Source organism: Falco biarmicus, chromosome 8 (genome assembly GCF_023638135.1).
Source record: "Falco biarmicus isolate bFalBia1 chromosome 8, bFalBia1.pri, whole genome shotgun sequence".
Classification (NCBI taxonomy): domain Eukaryota; kingdom Metazoa; phylum Chordata; class Aves; order Falconiformes; family Falconidae; genus Falco; species Falco biarmicus.
Window position 1 is genome coordinate 64,477,530 of NC_079295.1, and position 19,067 is coordinate 64,496,596.

At 47.9% G+C, this 19,067-nt stretch overlaps 1 protein-coding gene across 2 annotated transcripts in view; it reads right to left on the reverse strand.

The window, feature by feature from the left end:
- The window catches only part of SEPTIN8 (septin 8), a 37,913-nt gene that overhangs the window by 710 nt on the left and 18,136 nt on the right, over positions 1–19,067 (reverse strand). Inside the window, exons 3-9 of one of the 2 annotated variants that reach the window (XM_056348216.1) lie at positions 17,910–18,105; positions 17,048–17,234; positions 11,120–11,281; positions 9,548–9,644; positions 9,031–9,199; positions 8,643–8,775; positions 7,659–7,849 (exon numbers count right to left, since the gene is read on the reverse strand). In XM_056348216.1, the coding sequence (XP_056204191.1) occupies positions 7,659–7,849; positions 8,643–8,775; positions 9,031–9,199; positions 9,548–9,644; positions 11,120–11,281; positions 17,048–17,234; positions 17,910–18,105 (1,135 nt within the window). Of the gene's footprint in view, positions 1–1,774; positions 4,732–7,658; positions 7,850–8,642; positions 8,776–9,030; positions 9,200–9,547; positions 9,645–11,119; positions 11,282–17,047; positions 18,106–19,067 lie in introns of those variants that run through there. The other variant, XM_056348215.1, reaches the window with a different exon arrangement.

The following is a 19,067-nucleotide window of genomic DNA, read 5'->3' on the forward strand; positions in this document are numbered from 1 at the left end:
TGTTTGGAACTGGTAATCAGAGGATTGATTTAAAGTTTTAATGAGGAAAGACTGCCGAGAGAGAACATCTGAGAAGCCACATGCTACGGAGAGCCCGGATGGGGAGAGGCGCCGCGGGCCAGCGCAGGCAGCCCCAGCCAGCTCTCCCAGCCCGCAGAGCCAGCGGCTTCACGCCGCCCCTGCCTCACCTCCCAGGTCACAGCCCTCACAGCTGCGCAGCTCTCCCCACCGAGCAGCCCAGGGAGCTGAGGCTGGTTTGGGTCGTCTCCCGAATGGAAACATCAACACGTCCCAGGGCCTCGGCCACCGGCGTCGGCTCTGGCCCTGCAAAACACTGTCAGTCCCGACAGCACTGCCCGACGGCTTCTGTAGCAACACGCCACATCTCGCAAGCTCCCGTGAGCATCTCTAGGAGCTTTGCACAGATATTAATGAACAATCTTAACATTGCTCCTGTGGAAAAATACTTGCCAATGTACATCACCCTGAATCACCAGGCAGCCCGTCTTTAACACGGCCAGCTTCTCTACCACCTCAGTTTCCCAGTTAATTCTTATGTACCTGAATGACTTTCTCTTTTCGATTTGGCTTTAAAAAGTGTTGGGGTGGAAAAGGTTGTAAAACATCTCATACAAACTACCTGGTATCAACTGCTAAGTCCCCACTCGGGCTTATCCTTCAAAAATTGAACCGGCTCAAGCGACAACTCTAACCCAGTGCAGCCTCAGACTTCCCCCTGCACTTTGTTGGTGATCGCTACCAGCTCCAACCACGCTTCTGGTCAGGTCTCTGTGAGTGGATGTATGGTGTCCGTACAGCACGGTACCGCAGCTGGGGAAACCATCCTGACCTTGTAAAAACACGGCATGCACACAGGCAGCACACTGGATGACCAGAACTGCCCTCTGCCTTTTAAGCAAGCTGCATATTAAGCGCAGAAAGCAGACGTCTCGCACACAAGCCAACTCCTGCAGCAACAGCACCGTCCACCTGCATGTTGCTAAAAAGATTTCACAAGCAGCCAGGGTCACCCACTTGGATTTGTTCTTGAAACTGGGGCTCCCATCAGAAGCACCACTTCAGCCAACATTGTGCATCTGCAAGACTCCACTTGTTGGTTTTGCTTCAGGTGCAGCGTTGATCTCAGCACCAGACCAAATAAAACCCAGAGACCCTAAACTATCTGAATATAAAACTTCATAGGTAGAAATGGCCCACAGAACAGACACCAGCACAGGCCTTCAGGTAAAGCTTCAGCAGCAGCTCCCTCTGACAAAAAGAACCCTCCAAACTAAAGCTGTGCTCTTTTTATGGCCCTGGCCTAAGTGCGTGATGTGCTTCTCCAGAAAAGTCATACGGCCTTGGAAGCACCGTTAAGAAACCCTCCACCTCTGCTCCCTTTTCACCCTACCCTTAAATCACCTCTTTGGGCATTGTTACATCAGTGAAACTGCCAGTACATCTACCCACTCAGTCACCAGATCCCACAGGGGAGATGTACCAACAAGCCTGGAGGCTACTTTTGCCCCAACAGGGACAGCATTTGAATTAATATCTTAGAATTTCTCCCCAGATTACAGATTAGGTGCTTTCCTGCATACTGTATGATTACCTAATTGTTAATTAATTAGCTAATTTTATTTTTGAATGTTCCCAATAGTCATAAGACATCCTGGGACTGGTAAGGTTTCAGTCGTTATATGTTATCATTTTCAACAGAGATCCGCTAGATAACACAGGAAAACCACCGCTAAATAAACGACACCACAAAAACTCAAAATACATGTGAGATTTAATAAAAGAAAAGAAGTACAAAGTGAGTGGAAAGAAACAAAAGTAAAAAAACAAAACAAAAACAAAAACAAAACCCCAAAACCCAACACATTTGGAATGACAAAGCGAACAGATGCAGCACGTCCGAGAGGCTGCTACCCCCGGGCTGGTCCCCCAGGTGCCTCCATGTGCTCCAAGTCCACCACCCAATGGCACCCAGCCAGACGGGAAGCCTACATGGCTTAGAGCCCCGCAAAACACATTTTAAATTAGAAAGCAGACAACAAACATGATGGTAAGTGTTTAAATGATAAAAAAATGGACAGTTTTTTCCCCATTAATACCAACCTTTTACAGATAAATACATAAAACAGCTGAAAGATGTGTAACTGAACAGTTTCAGTCATTTCTGAAGGGTTTTTCTTTCACTTCTTCTAGCCTACAAAAAGTAAGTCTTCGAACTGGAGTGAGATTAGCATCACCACATATTTGTAACTTGTTAAATAAAAATAAGATACAGAACTACTCTATATACCATATACTTAAATCTTTTCTCAGCCAAAAGGAAAAATCAAGTACTAGAGGAAAAAAACCCAAGAAAACACTGAGTCCCATTGGGCAGATTATGGTATCAAGGGCTCTAAAAAATAACTACAAGGTAAAGGTATGTCCATCACAACATAAAGTCAATGTAATATAATAATCATCATTAAAATATTGTTACATACATTCTGAATGTCTTCATGAGAAGAAGCTGGAAATTTCTTCACAATGCCCATGGATTTGAAGGTTTTTACTCTTTCATTGTTATCATCATTATTTTTAACTACCTGTTATTCTAGGAAAAAAGAATTGATCTCTGATGAGCCAGGACAGATAGAAATCATTTGCATAGATCTTGCTGGCTGCAGCGTGAGATCAGGAGAAAGCTATCGAGTGGAAAAGCAATGGCAAGGCAGCTGCTCGCACACTCTCTGTCATCAGTTACTGTTTTATCCCAGCCCACATAGCATTTGCTTTGAGAAGCAACACAACGAACCCAACTGGGCTGCTGACTCACGCAATTAGTGCGCCAGAGGTTCTCTCATTAGCTAAAGTCAAAATCCTGCCCCTAACGTGTGACACGATTGGGCTGTAGGCAGTGGCAAGCTGGAATTGTCTACTTGCATGTAACAATAGGCTGGGTTCCTGGTACATTTCTCTGAGAAAAACACATTAACCCTCCTAACATTTGCCAGTTACTCTTTAAAATACATCTAACCTGGAGGCACAGCCTTGAAAATTAGATGTTCAGCTTTCAGCAGACTCCTAACAAGCGCGCGCAATTTCTACTCTCTGAGGAGCCGCCTGTTCTGAAAGGCACCCGTGAGATCCTTGGGAGGTTCCTTCTTACAAGCATCAAGTAACACTGACATGATTTTCAGTATATCCATAGAAAAGGCCAATGTGCATATGAAAACAGTTTAACACCTGAGCACGTGTTTAGGATGAAAAACAAAGAAAAAGCTGCTTTAACGGGATATGCAAGTTGAAGAACCTCATCTCACCCTCCAGCACAGCACTGCCCTCACAGAGACCTGCACGGCTCAGGCACGAGGCCGTGCACCTCCATCCGCAAGTCAAAGAAGGAATCTGCTGACATCCTTCTTGTCTTTAAACTATCAGAAAAATCTTGTAATGTTAATAACTAAATAAAAATGCACACACTCACAACTAACACTTAGCCAGCCAGTGTTCTTATAAACTCTAAAGACACTACATGGGAGTTAATATAAAATATTTGCTCTCTTTTAGCCTGTTATCTGATGGATGGATGGAATTGGGTCCAACTGTTTTTCCATGACAACACAGCTAGTGAGTCCCTATTCAGTCACTGCCCCGCCTTATCACAAAATGGTTTGAGTGGAAAATAATAATATTGATCCTAATTATTCCTCTAAGCTCAGTTGCCCAGGATAACAAGGATGTGATCTCTAGGCATGCAAAGTGTTAAAGAAAGCACTTTCCAAGGGGAATAGAGCCTATCAGCATAAATACGGTGCATAGCTCAAGATCAGAGGATTCTCCTTATTAGGCACATGGTAAACTTAAGGTTAAAGAGTAGCAGTAAATATGACCACTTAAATAATTTTTCCACAACAGTAAAATACATTGGTAAATGACAACTGAAAAGCTACACAAATCCTGTAGTTCCACATTATACAACAAACTCTTACGAAAAATCTTTCTATATAAATGTTCTACTTTAGCAGTAAAGAAAATTCAAAACATTGTCCCATTAATTTTGTTAACAATTCTTTCTCTCTCTCTCCTCTCTTATATATTTATAAAAAAATATTATAAATGATGTAGAATGTGTTTAGAGTAATTCAGGATTAAAATATATAATTACAGGAATGAGGGTTACTCTGACTAAGATTCCCAGAGCAGAAAGTCTAAGCATTGTGGTTTTCTACCCATTCTAAAAACTTATTTGAGAAGTTTGTTAGAAAAACAAACATTTCAGCATTCTTCAGACCACTCCTTACATCTGTGCATGTACAGGGGAAGGTAGATGAGCCTCAAGCAGTCGCCTTAGCCAATTAAAAAATAATAATAATAAAACCTAGAACGCAATTATTTATATGGTGGGTAAGATGAGTTCAGACAAACAGTTACGGTCACTTTATACACAGCTCTCAATCACTGGGTTTAGAACAAAACATCTTACTTTAGGGATTAGTTGACTTTGTTTAACAAAATGTACATGGTAAAGGTTACTTCCTTAACACCTCCTGATAAATTCTGTACAGATAACAGCGAGTCGTTACACTGCAACCACTGAAGATGCTCATTTTCTCTTTCACTTTGGTCCACTCACACAATGTTATGAGAAGGGTCACAGGGTGGGAAACTCAAGCAACTTAACACATGAAAGCACCAAGTCCACTCTTGGCCTGAAAGTCTGTATGTGATTAACTGAAAGAAACAAAACATAAAAAAAAGCATGAATTAAATTACGAAAATTAAATGAAAGCAAAATGTAGCTAAATATGTTAAAAAGAAAAAAGGAAGAGAAGGGCAAACACTGCTCGCAGACAAGGGCGGCCCCCCGCACGCTGAGCCCCACCAGAGCACAACCCGCTCAGCTGCTGCAAGTGCCAAAGGGAACCTCCGTGCAGCCACCCGGGTCTCCCCTCAACACCTGCAATTCTTCCACCTCCATCCCTTACTAAAGCTGCTAAACCCACTGTGTTGAAACAGGAGACGATAAAAGGTTCAACCGGCTCTCCTCACAACTGGAAGTAGAAACAACACCCCCTCCAGAGCTCACAATATATTCCCAGCTCCTGCGAGGTCGCAGCACCTTGGCTGTACGCCCAGGGTACTCCTCGCAGCCCCATCCCTTGGGGGGGGCGTGGGGCTCTCTCGGCAGCGATGCCCCTTCGCACCCCCTCCATCCCATTCCTCACACCGCCCCAGGTGGGCACGTGCCCCCAGGCAAGCAGGGAGCAAACCCCTAGCTAACACCGCACTCGGCTCCGTACAGCGCTGGCTCCTCGGTCACTGAAGCCGCAGGCACAGCCTGAACCCTACGCTCTGCCACTGGTGCCCGGGAGGACACTGCCTGCCACCGGTGCCCAGATCCCAGCTGCCTTCCCATCCAGTTTGGCTGAAAGATCCTGGTAAGAAAGCTGGGAAAGACATTCCCGCTGATTGATTGGGAATACGCAGATCCTCTTAATGCCTGTGTGGTCTGTGGGGTAACACGGAACAGGCTGCCTGGGACGCGGCAGCGGGACGGGCGAGGGCTGTGCTCTCTGACACGCAGGTTTCACAAAGCCCCCAGCTCCTTCCAATGCCTCCCAGATGAAATGGGGGTCTAGGAAGACAGGTCACTGGCAAGGCCAAGGGGAGGCACCTTCCTTTGAATTATTTTTTTTTTTAAAAAAAGTTGATTATCCTGCTTGAACAGAAACCTCCAAATACCACATTTTGAACTAGCTCACAGGCTTGCAACAACAACAACAACAACAACAACAACAAAAATCACAAAAAACCTAACCCAACCAACAAAATACCAACCCCAAAACCACTTCCTCTCCCTAATTTATTAATTTTATTCCTGATGACGGCGCACCTCCCCTAGCTGTGCTCTGGAGCTGAAGAGAGCCCCCAGCCCCAGCACCAGGGGGTGTCCCCACTGCACAGAGGTGCCCCTTGGTCCTTCGCACACTGCCTGAGCTGCCCTCTCCTGACCCCACTTCTGACCACAGCCGGTTCCCAGGCACCACCCAGCAGAGGAAGGGTGGCCGGACTCATCCGCAGGTGGGCTAAAACCAGCAAAGCACAGAAAAGCTGTTTCTGCTGGGGACAGATGGAGCAGAGGGAAGCTGCAGTTTCTGCGTGGCCAGCACACACAGAACATCGCCGCCAGAGCATCCTGGTGACTGGCATCGCTCACGCAAGTTAACAGCGTGCAGCTCGGCATGCTCACCTTCCCCAAAGCAGCCCTGGGCCCCAGGCTGCCCCAACATTCAGCCCCTAATTCATGTGCGAGTTTATCAGGATTAAACCCTATTTTCAGCAAAATGTTTTACAGACCATTTTGGACTCTGTGGGTGAGGTGGGATATGCCCAGAGCATGCCCAGAGGTCTGCAGAAGGGTGTGCTTTGGGTTTGTTTTAAACAGCAACACATTCACATTCCAAGGAAATAAGTTCAATAACACACACTGCCATCTTCCACGGGAAGAAACAAATTACTAGCATGTCAGTACGTAGAACGAGCTCCTCTAGTGCTGCAGTTCACAGCAGTGAGGTGACAGAGCACAAGATCTCATCAGCAACGTGAAGCTGAACGCTGTGATGTCAAGAGCAAACTCGGGTGTTGCTGCTCATGATGGTCTGTCTTTCTTTTCACCATTAAAAGGCTCAGAAAGCACTGCCACTCGCCTGTTCCGGATCTGACAGAATGCAGCTCTGACCCTCAAGCTCCTTCACGCAAGGGGAAGTAACAAAAAATGACAGAGTAACAGAGTTACCAGCTTGCATGATGGTGCTTCTTGCTTTGCTCCTTAGCCAGTGCTCCTTGAAGAGTGGCTTGACCAAAAGCAGGTTCACCCCCTCCCCCTCTTCTTTTTAAACCCGTCTGCCCCACTCCTGCTCTTCCATTACACAACCAGGCAGCTGAAAGGGCATTATTTACATGCCCTCGCTCCACACTTGCTGGCTTCAGAAACATCAAATAACTTGCAGCAAGCAAAGACAGGAATTCTGCCTTTAGGGGAAAAGAGCTTTCTCCTAAGCAGAAGAACCATGCCCTGGAGCCCTATCTCACACAGAACCCTAAGGAATTCCCAAGGCATCTTCTCACTCTAAGCCGCTGTTTCCTTTCTTTACAGCTTTGCCTCCAAAAATAAAATAAGTGCGGTCCCAAAGAGGGCCCCAAGCCTACGGATCACAGTGAAGTAGTGCACGACAGGGGACCACATCTGTAGGATGTTACAACCGTGTCAGGACTGTCCCCACTCCTCTCTGCTGGGGAGGAGATGCAGCTCACTTCCAGTCACCTTCTGGTCCGTCTCCAGGAGCAGACGGCTTGCAGGCTCGCTTCAGCTGGCTGTCACAGAGGAAGGGCAAACCCCACAGGACACCTGGCCGTTAGAGAAAGGCCCCAGATGGCAAATCCCCCCACCTGTGGTCACCAGGGCCTCCCCAGGGCAGTGCCCGGGCATGGGAGGGCCCCATCTCTCCTCCACTTTGAGTGCGGAGTCAGAAGGGTAGGAATTAGGATTCCAAAATCCCCTTTTCCATTTGCTAAACAACTGATCACACGTTAAAGCACTGGAGCAGACACCCAGCTTCCCAGTGGCAGAGGAGAAAGGCTCTAGCTCAGTCACTTACTTTTTCTTGTCTTTGTCCTTCTTCAGTGGCTGCTGTGAGGTAGCCTGCAAGGATTGGGACTGCAAGGTTTCCACCGCTACTTTCCGCCTGTTGAAGGCATTCATCTCTTCCTCCAGCTCCCTCCTCTTCTCCTCCACCTTCCTTTTCTCTTCCTGGTGTATCCTTTTTAAGTGCTCAAATTTCTCATGCAGCTGGTAGGAGACAGACCCTCTGAGCATCACATTCAGCATGACCAGCTTGCGCTCCCCCTGCTCCCCTCCCCAACAGCCCCACTCGCACCTCCCACACAAATCCCCACCCCCTGCCCAGAGCGACCCCATGGCAGGGCACGGCAGCCGGCACCCCTGCGCTGTGCAAGCCCCTCGGCAGAGCTGGCCTCTGGGCAATCACAGCCTCTTCACCAAAAGCAGCAAAGACAATAAATTCAGCTCTGCCTGACGCGACGTATCAAAGCAGGAGAAAGCATGAGCCCCGGGTAAGCACACCAAGGGTCTCAGCTCAGCCTGCAGCCCTGCAAGGGGGCTGTGGACATTGTGGGCTCTTTTGTTCCTCACTGATTTTGAGGATGGTCCATTTATTTTCTCCTCCGTCACAGCAGCTGCCTGGGGCCTCACACCAATGACCCAAGGGACTCCAGCCCAGCTGTCCCCTTTACTCTGCTGTCCAGAGGTAAAGTCTACCTGACATGGATGCTCCCCAAAACGTCCCACACTGTCCTTCACTCAGCAAGCAGCAGCCAAGTCTCCTACACACTGCACAGGATGGGGAAGACTTGTTTCTGAGACACCTAAGCCAGTGTGATGCTGTTTTGAAAACATTACCCTGCATCCCCTTCTCTGAGTGGGGGAAGGTGTGTGTGTGCGCTTTGGCTGGTGAGGTCTGCTCGAGAGCTGCATGTGCTTTCCAGGATTCTTATGTTGCCCAGACCCAGATCCTATGCTGGCTGTATTTTGGGCTCCTCTCACAGGTTTTTGGCACACCCACCTCCCTCTCCTTCTCCTTCAGCTCTGCCTCCGTCTCCTTGACTTTGTTAACAAACATTTGTCTCATTTCTTCCTCTTTCTTCTGGAGCTCGCCCAAGAACTCTTTCCTTTTGGTCTCGTATGTTTCTTGGAGGCTGGGGAAGAAAGCAAACGAGATCCAGATTCTTTGGACACCAATGAGTTAGGGATGGGGAAACGCACGCCTGTCCGCATTGCTTAAAGACAAACAGGCAGAAAGGGAAGGTCTAACTCAGCTGCAAAGTTCAAACCCAGTGCTAGTATCTTCCAGCCCAACATTGTGGATACCAGCTGCAAACCTCCCATTTCTGGGGGGAGTGTCAGTACCAAACCGTTACTCCAAATCGATGTTAGTCACAAAGGCCACTCACCTGAAGGGCTGGCTGTCTGGATCTGTGTCCTTGAAGCCCATCTCTTCCAGTTTGCACCTCCTGTACAGCTCATAGTGGCGGGTGTGAGTCTGCTCCCGAAGATCCTCCATGTTGACTCGAATCAGCATTTCCCGCAGTTTCACAAAGTCGCAGTGACTTTCATTCTCAACTGATGGAAGCAAAGGGGGAAGTCAGCAAACTGCACACACGGCTGGGGAGCACAAATGTACATCGAGCTTAACTCCAGCCACTCTCCTCACAAGGACCTCTCCCTGCCATCCCACACAGGGCACAGCACAGCCCCTTGGATGCAGGGATTCCCGCTGACCATCACTACCTGCTAGTAGGAACAGGAATTCAAAGGGAAGATTGGCCAACCCACAAAAGGCTGCACAGAACATTTCTGCACCGTTTAGCACAGGGCACCTTCATGCACACGCAGGCAGAGCTGGAGAGGGTGCCAGCACATGCCCACGCAAGGGAGGGTGCAGGGGGTGCCCAGCTCACAGCGCCTTACCTTGCACCACTCCCCATGGGTACTGCCGAGCTCTCACCAGCTTGTTCCCAACTTTCACCTCCTCCGTGCTGCCGACCACAGCGAAGGGCAGATGAGCCTGAAACAGAGCCAAGGCAGGGACTCAGTGCATGGGCCAACCCCTCAGAGATCAGCTCAGCCATTAGATCCCCCTCATTTAGGCACAGGATCAACTGCAAAAAGTCCTCCCTCTGAAGCTAACAGCCTCCAGTACTCGGAGCAGTCTCTGCTCTACGCTGGGATATTACAACAGAGAGCAGTGTAGGGCCACAACACAGCTTACTAGCAATGCTGGCTGGACTGAACTAGGTGGGGAAATATTGTGGGAACACCATGATCATTACTGATCTCCCTCCATCCATTTGTCAGGTTGTTCTTGCAGCTGTAGTCTTTCCACATGCCAAGAGCAGGGCACTCCCTGCCTTGCAGAAAGCACAAGCAAAGACATCCATAAACAGGCCTTGGCACAGCAGTTTGTGTGTGGGCACGGGAAGGGACATGTACAGGATACAACGTGTGCTCATTGCTCTCGAAGTCTGCAAAGCATCAAGCGCAGTAAGGAAACAGGGCACCGTCCTCAGCACTGCAGGGAAGAAGCCATGGAGCGGGTGCTTCAGCAGGACGAGGCTGACAAAGTCCTTCACATTTAAGAAGAAACAGATCTGGAAGTGGGAACTGGTAGAGACGTGGCCCAAAACATTTTCATTGGGGAAAAAAAACAAAAAAAAAAATCCTCAAAAACCAAGCAAGCATGACTCACTTTTTCCCCCCCCAATACACACAGCTTGCAATTTTTTTTAAAGAGTGCATCTTCCAAATGTTTCACAAATTCAGCAAAAAAGAACTATTACAGTGAAAACATGTATCCCATCGACCCAGAAATCAATTGGCTATTGAAATTTAAAACACAAAGGGGGAGGGGTGTGTGTGAGAGACAAAGCACTGAATCAGAAACAAATATGCAGGAAAATGTTCATTTTAATGAAAAAGCTACTTTCTATTTAAAAAATGAACACGGAAACATTTCAGCTATTTCTGCTGCAATAGCTACACTCTGATTTGGGAGACAGGAAACCTGAAAGTGTTTTTGCACATGCCTCAGCCGGGTCTGAATTTGACCTTCGAATTTCAAAAAAGACAAAATGGACTCCAACAATTTTTTTTCTTTATTTTGAATTGGGTTTTCTCTGCTTAGCCTCCCTGAGTCAGAAAGGTAATCTTAACTGTAAAATTTTTATTCAAAGTTTCTCCCTCCTCAAATTAAAAGTAACCTAAAAGCAAACAGAATGAATTTTGAAGAAATTATTTAAAAAAAAATTAATACAACCGATTTTAGAGCTGAGTTTCTCCAGAGAGCACACAGATTAAATAAGAGCCACATTTTAATTAATTCTGTATGCACTAGCCTCAGGCATCTGTCAGATCTACAGCTCAACTTTCAAACAGATTCAGTGTCTGGACAATCCCAATGAAACTTGCCTTCCAAACGCATTTTTGTGTGGCAGTTTAATTGTCACAACCTTTGGTGGCGATGCAATGGGCAGCATTACTCACGTTCATCACAGAGTTAATCTCAGCAACGGCTTCATCGTCTGTGGGGAACTGATAGATCTGCACGCCATTGCTGACCAGTTCGCTCATTATCTTTATCTTGAACTTGTGCAACTCGCTCTTGGAGATGGTGTCTGCTTTGGCAATAATCGGGATGATGTTCACCTAGAGCAGAAGGAAGGAAAAATACTCGGGTGAGCAGCAGGCGGGCATGCTGTTCTGTCGGGAGCGTGGGTGCCCGCAGCGTGACCCGGATCTTACCCCGGTGGCTGCTTTACATTTCGTAAAACCACAAAGGTGCTATGTTTTTGCATGCAAGCTGCAGCACAAGCCCAGCTGAACACTAGAGGGAAGAGTTTTCCAGGACTAATTTGGCTACAAGACTTCCAGATAAACACCCGGCAATAAATACACAGTGAGCAGATCAAAGCCTCTGCTCCTGCCTATGTATTTTGTTACACACGCCGAGGGAGGCAAAGACAGTGTAACTGTCACATCTCGAGCTATCACCTCTCCACTTCTGGCTCTGCTGACAAGCTGTTTTAGAAGACAAGCACAAGGATGAAACGCTGCAGCGAGCTGACGTGAAGCCTTCCTATGCTTAAGCAGAAAGAGCATGGGCTCCTGACACTCTCACAGCAGCTGCGGATACTTTCCAAGGACCCTCCTGAGCAGCCCTGTGAGGATCACAACTCAGGCGTGCTGTGCAGATTACACGGACCTCCTGGGAAAGGTGCAGGGTGCCACACAGCAGAGATCTGTTTTCACGCTGCTGTCGCTCAGCTTTGGTTTCACATCAGCTGTCACCGAGCACAACACCCCACGCAGCTTCATCACCCCAGGTTTCAAAGCCACCCACGAGCTGCAGGCTGGGGAGGTCCCCCTGTGCCCAGTACCTACAAAGATCAAGAGCAAACAGGGGCACATCCCACATCCTTCCGCAGGGATGTGGTTCACCATGGCTTCGTGCTCGGGAGAGCTACAGTGGGGCAGGATCTGTCACAGGAACCTCTATTAGATAACGCTGCTATGGCCAGAAAAGCCAAGTGCAACCCTGCAAACCACTGCTTAAACAAACAACAACAAAACTCCTCTGTCTGAACAGCAGCCAAATTCATAGCAGTAAAACACAAGAATCCAAACAAATGAGGGGAGAGTCTGATTTGCCATCTAACGATTTCCAACAGCAATGCTTTTTGTCCTACAGAGCAGAAATTCACAGCAGCCATTTGGTCTCCAATGGGTGCCCACTAAAATAAACCACCTCGCTTTCCCAGCTCATGTTCTCTTTCTAGCTTAGTGTTTTTTCCGTGCTTCTTGGATTTTTTCCCCCTGCTCTGGTTTAGCACTTACTAAATACAAGAGCGTTTACTCCAAAAGAAAACAGTCTTAATTTGCTCATTGCAAATTTATCTGAGAGGATAAATTCCTCCTTTCTCTCAGCCACTGACCTGGCCTCTTTTACCAAGGACCACAAACCCCCCCAGAACAAGCTTTGCTGCTCACTCCACTCCTCAGCAGGTCAATGTCCTCATTACAAAGGTAAACAGGGCCATGACCACAGCTGGGTGCTTCACTGACCTGCTAAGTGCGGAGGAGGCTTGGATCCACCATCTCCCACCCAAAAAGGGTCAGCTCAGGGCTCATGTACTGCCCGCTCAGGAGCGGTATCTGCGAGCGGAAAGGCCCTGCCAGGGAGCTGCTGCGTGCAGAGCCTCATGCTCTCCAGCCAGCCAGGCACGCTGACAAACCAGCAGAAGAGGTGACTTTAATCCATTTTCAGCTGGCCTAAGCAATTTGCCCCTCTTCTTTCAAAAAGTCCCAGCTCAGCCCCGCTCCCAGTGAGGCAGGAGGTGCAGAGCCTGGAGCTCAGCGGGGCTTGCCCAGCACAGGGGAAGGCAGGCTCTGTGGGCACAGCTGCTGCCCCAGCAGCACTCGGAGAAGGTGCAAACCCAGGTTGGTTCAAGCACCCTCCAGCCAGGTCCCACGTCCTTTGCAAAGGCAGCTCAGTCAGCACCTGCTGTCACAGAATTCATAACCTAAAAGGGTTTTACAAGTTGTCGTATTTCCAGTAACCAACAGCCAAAATCAATACTGTGGAGTCCTAGAAATGGCATTTGGGTGTAAACTCTTTCCTTCTCTCTTCTTCCCTTGTGAGTTCCTTAAATTTTTAAAATAATTACTGGTTTTATTTTCATTTCATGCATGCCTTGGAAACTCACACACTGGAATCCCACAGTTAGCAAGTGATACCTGGAGCACTATACAATTATCTTCCTTTTTTTCCCTTCTCTGATTTTGAGCACTGGCACCCAAAAGCTGTCCAAGTCTAGAATAAGCTCATCCCTTTACAACATGGAGAAAGGACGGAAAAGTTTGGAAACAAAAACCGAATGAGGTACAAGACAGTACCGAACCAAACTGCATGTCTAACCCTGCCCTCCTATGGCACCTTCCATGCCTCCACTTCTGTGCAAAAGCCACAGCCTGTGGCACAGCAATTAGTGCCAAATAAACAGATATACAGCTAGCTAGAGAAGAAAAGTCACCTCTCCTGTCCCTCCTGAACAGAAAACCCCAATAAAAGGAAGTGACGCCAGAACCATGCAAGGTTTCTCTCTCCCCTCTTTCTTTTACACAAATAACGTTTACCTTGGGCTGAAGACAGAATCCTAAAGCAACATTCTTATATCTCATGGTGGAAGAGCAATATTCTCTATTTAAAGATCTAGTAATAAAATCATGAAGTTGACTACTGGAGTGTCATCCTACTGAATGCAACAGAGGTGCAGTGTCCCCCAACCATCAGTCCACGTGCTAGAAGTCTTTGCTGGAGCTGGAATTATGACCAAAGGAAGCCTGTGCTTCAGACAAGACAGTGAACTGCCATGCACACACATAAAATGTACTCCTTCGCAAGTCATTCTGATGAGTTATTTCTCATCTCCAAAAATAACACTTACAAGAATGTGCCAAAGTCGGTCAGTTGGTAGAAAATAATTTTGCTAATAATAAGGCTACGTGCATTTTCACACTGTGAAGTACGTCTGAGTTCTTCCCCATCTCCAAAGTGTTCCTGAATGCCAAGTCTCAGTGAAACCAAGAGGCAAATCTTATGCTGGAAACCAAACAGCAGAGGCACAGACAGGCCTGAAGCATCCCCACTGGCCAGTGACCTGCCTAGGATGTGACAGCTCATGAAGGGCAAACAATTAGCCACGGCTCGTAAACAACACACACTGACTGGAAACCATCTGGGGACAACCACCAGGGTGCCCACAGCAGCACACAGCTGTGCCATCGCCTTCCAGGGCAGGGTTGTGTTTTAAATCAATAAGTCACCTTCTCACCTGATACAGATGCAATTTTATTTATCATAAAATGAGAGAATGGGTTGGGTTGGAAGGGACCTTAAAGATCATCTACTTGTAACCCCTCTGCCAGGAGCAGGGACACCGGCCACTAGCCCAGGCTGCTCAAAGCCCCATCCAACCTGGCCTTGAGCACTCCCAGGGATGGAAGTATCTCCTCCTTTTCCCAAGTTAAATCCAAAAGAAGGCCAACCCCTGCCAGGCCATATGTGCTTCTCACCCACCAGCCAGCTAGCCACATTCTGTCTACCTTGAACCACTTCTGGAGATCCTTCTAGCTCTCTGGCCGTAATTAAATACCCTAGACAACAGCTGGCCGTGAGCTCAGCTAAACAAGATACTGTATTACAGTACAAGGGAAGATTTTCTTTACAAAACAGCTTTACCCAGAAGGGACTTTGAGCTCTACACTAAGAGCAAGATTCATTATTGGAATTGTCATGCAGCTTCAAAAGCCTGCCCAACACGTAATACCATGCCACAGGTGTGCTAAAGCAAAGGTGTAACTGCGCCAAGTTCCTACAAACCCCTTGTTAAACTCTCCTCAGAGGCTGAGCCAGCAGAACACGCAGCAAAGCCACTGCCTCTGATACACCTTTCGTTTCCACGGGCTCCATTCTTCAACCGTAAAACAAAGGCCACCAGCCACACAAAGCTTTGCAAGAGGAAAGCTGGGGTCAGGTGCGCTCACACGGCTGCAGATGCGAGTCAGCACGTCACCCCCTTGCTCAGGCACGGTAACCGCTCGGTCACCAGTCCGGAGCAGGCAGAAAGCTGCCCGGGGTTTGCCAACACCCCACTTCGCTCTGCCCATGCGCTGGCCCCCAAGCACAAACGGTCCATGTGCACTGGGAAAGGGGCACAGCACCACCATGCACAAATCTTTAAGGAGCGCCTGGAAAGCACCTGGATGTCCTGGGATGACACCAATGCAGAAATGCAACATAAATCACTGACACCAAGAAAACATCAATGGGCTCTACTTGCTTATTCATTCCCACATGCCTGCTTGTGCGAGGCCACTGCATCATGAAATCCAAGATGTTCTCACACTATGGTAAGAAGAGAGATGAGAGCAAAGGGATAAAATGACTCCAGAGAGGACTATTGAAGTGGAAGTTTAGAAGTATAAAAGGCTTGCGTGTGCAAAAAGTTCTCATCTCTGCACAAGTACAAAGGATTTATTTTGGTACTACCCAAGGACCACATTAAAGGCAGCCACAGGGAGATGTGAAAAGTAGGGAATGCAGAAGTAAAGGAAGAGAAAAGCTTTGTGGGACCACCAGCGCCAAGGGGAATCGTGCAAAAGCTTTCCTCCAAACATATTTCTGGGAACACGTAATGCTGGCACTGCACCAAGAGACAAGAGTTTCTTAAGGGAAAGTTTTCAGATACCCGATGAAGTCAGTGTAACAGCCACCACGGTTACAAACAGCCCACTGCAATGGGAACCCAGTGCCTGCTCTGGAGTGGGGCCAAGGAAAAGCAGGCCAACAGCCCTGGGTGGCGAGGGCAAACAGCAGGAGCTCTGCGAGGGGGAACTCTACCCACCAGGACAGTCTGATAGAGCTGCACATGGACAACAGCCAGAGCACAGAGCATTCCTTCAATGGAGTCCAGGGGATACCTGGTTACTGTAGGGTCCCAGCTGCCTTGCCTGCCCTCTCTGCAGGCTGATCAGCATCTGCCATCTGAAAGGAACCACTTGCTGGTAAAATCCTGCTCTGAAAGATAGGAAATTCTTGCAAAGAAGAAATTATGCTGCCACTAGTGACCTCTGAAGCCTCCTGCAGCTCCCTGGAAGCCAGCTGGAACAACCAAGAGCATGTCAGAAACCTCCTCCGAGCTGCAGGAATAGCAGTGGTAGCCAATTAAGTAACCCACTGCCCCCTAAGGCAGAAGATAATATGCACAAGGAAACCCAGCCAGACCCTCTCACAACCCACTTTTAGGATTCCTATGACCTGGAAAATTTCTCACCATATTTACATTTTCAGAAGATCTCCTATCCAGATCATATGGCACTACCACCACCACGCACTCCCTGTGTTCCAGCATGCACAGCCAACGCTTCTTGGCAGCCCTCGTCTCCTCTGCACTGACCACCTTGGGATGCCTACAGTTTTGGTGGCTCTGAGCCCCTTTGTCCCTGCTGACATGTCAGGACACCAAAGGTGACTCCACAGTTCCCACAGTTCAACGGCAGGAGCTGGAATGCACCCTCACCTGCGCACCTGTAAAGAGCAGCTAATAAAGTTGCAGCTGATGGCTTTGATCAATAGGAACAAATCTGGGTAAGCCTCTTACAGCAACGGACGCTCTAGACTTTATACAGCTAGCTGGAAAACGGGTTTTTCGCCTGACATTTTTCAGGAAAGCCAGTGAGAAAAAAAGCACAAGACCTCAGCAACCACCAGGGCAGATGAAGTTTTACCTGAGTCCTAAAAATGGCTCAGCTAATATGCACGAAGGAGTCCAGCACTTAAATGGAAGGAACAAAACCTTCTGCATGACAACCAACAGCAGCATTACCACTTCCAGAAAGAGGGACCACCCTTACCTTGCTGTCCAGCTTCTTCATTGTCACCAAGTCCAAAGACTTGAGCGAGTGCCCAGTTGGGGTGATGAAGTACAGGCAGACGTGAATCCTCGTGTCATGATAGTTGAAGAGAGATCGGCGGATTTTCAGCTCTTCTTGCAAATAGTTTTCAAACTGCGTATCAATGTACTCAACTATCGGCCTGTAACTAAAACCATACCATTAGCAAGCCAGATACTGGAGTTCAAATGTAAACAATTCAAAGGCTTAAGGAGTTCTCTTGGACATACCATGATATCACTTAAAAAGTAGTTATAAGACTCACACAGTTTAGCTGTACAACAGGGAAGTGTGTCATTTACACACAGACCTTTAGAATCCAAAGGCTGCTGGAGTCTCCTGAAGCTGTACTGCAAAGTCTAAGGACAGTGGAGCATGGAAGGACAACTACTTCCCCAGATCAGACTTTGCCCAGATCTCAGGGCTGAGCCATCTGGCTTCAACAATGCAACATGACCAAGGAGAGACCTTGGAGCCCCAGAAAGCCTCTACCTGAAGCTTGAACAAGATGTCTGTGTAATTAAATGAGACAGATCCAGAGACACTGATCATTGCCAGCACAGATAATTCCCAAGCTGGCACCAAGGACAGCTTGTTAACTGCTCACGCTCCTGGAGGACACCATTCTTTGCTGGGAAGACCTCCTGTGACCTTTTTGGCTCCTCACCCAACTCCCTCAACACTCAGTCCCCAGAAACGGAGCTACTCCATTAACAGAAACATGGACACCTCTTCTGCAACACTGCAGGCAGGGCTGCAGGCAGGCCATGTCTAAGCATTAGAGGCAAGCCCAGAAACGCCAAGCAGATGGCACGAGACCTGCCTTTCATCTTTGTTTATCTGATCCCCAAATCCAACCGCATCCACAATTGTTAGCTTCAGGTGGACATTGCTCTCCTGCAGGTCGTAGGTCCGTGGCCGCAAGCAAACTGCACTCTCATAGTGACTGGCTTCCTCCGTCTCGAATGTGGTATTGAAGAGGGTATTCATTAGCGTGGATTTCCCAATGCCGGTCTCACCTAGGAAGGAGAAATCATCAGCTCACTGCAGCATGAATTTGTCACAGGTACTTCAAAAGAACATTAATGACAGAGCAGAACTAAATTATACTGTGAAAGGTTACTACAAATTGCTTTTGGGCAGACATGTAATTGTCTAGCTGCATTCTTGAACGCCTCCCAGACTTAATGCAAAGCTAACACAGAGCGCTTTGGTCCTGTCTCCCCAGCGAGGGCCATACAGCACAGCAAAACACACTATTTTCCTCTCCATGTACCCTGGCTTTGCTTGGGATCTTGCACCAGAGAAGCTGGGGAGAGCACAATTTTAGTAGTCTTTTGAGCCTTCAGATGAGGAGGAGTAAAACTCAGCTGCTCCCACTGACAAGAACTATCTGAGACAGTTGTTGGATGTCCCAAACACAGCAATAGCTCCAGGTAACTGCAGATCAGCACGAAGTGATGAGTGTCTGGCACGATCTGGAGGGGACAGGCAAGTCCTACAATGAGGTTTCCTCTCACATCTGGAATGAATACCTCGTGGTGCTCAGAACAGCGCAGAGGCACACACCGCTTTCTACCAGCTGTGGCTGAGTTGGGCAAGGAAATAAAGCCAGCCTGGTGCTCCAGATAAATCTGAAAGGAGTCACATGGAGAACTCACTACTGATGTAAGCCACATTCTCCTGTGCAGTTGTGGGCACAGCTGGGAGCAGGATCTGGCAAACAGGGATACAAGGTTTTCTTTCTTTCCTCTTGACCAAAAAAAAAAGCATTAATTTCTTCCAGATGAGTGTTTCACAAATGCATGCTCATCTGGCCATACTAAGAGTATCCATTCTGGTGTGCCCAAGAATGGCACTAATTAAAAACATACTGCTCTCTGCTGCAATTACCCTTCTGCTAAGGAACAAGCCTATGAAGTTCAACTGTGATTCTAGCCATGCTTTTTGCTTGTGGTTTGGATATTCAGAAGTGGCTAGG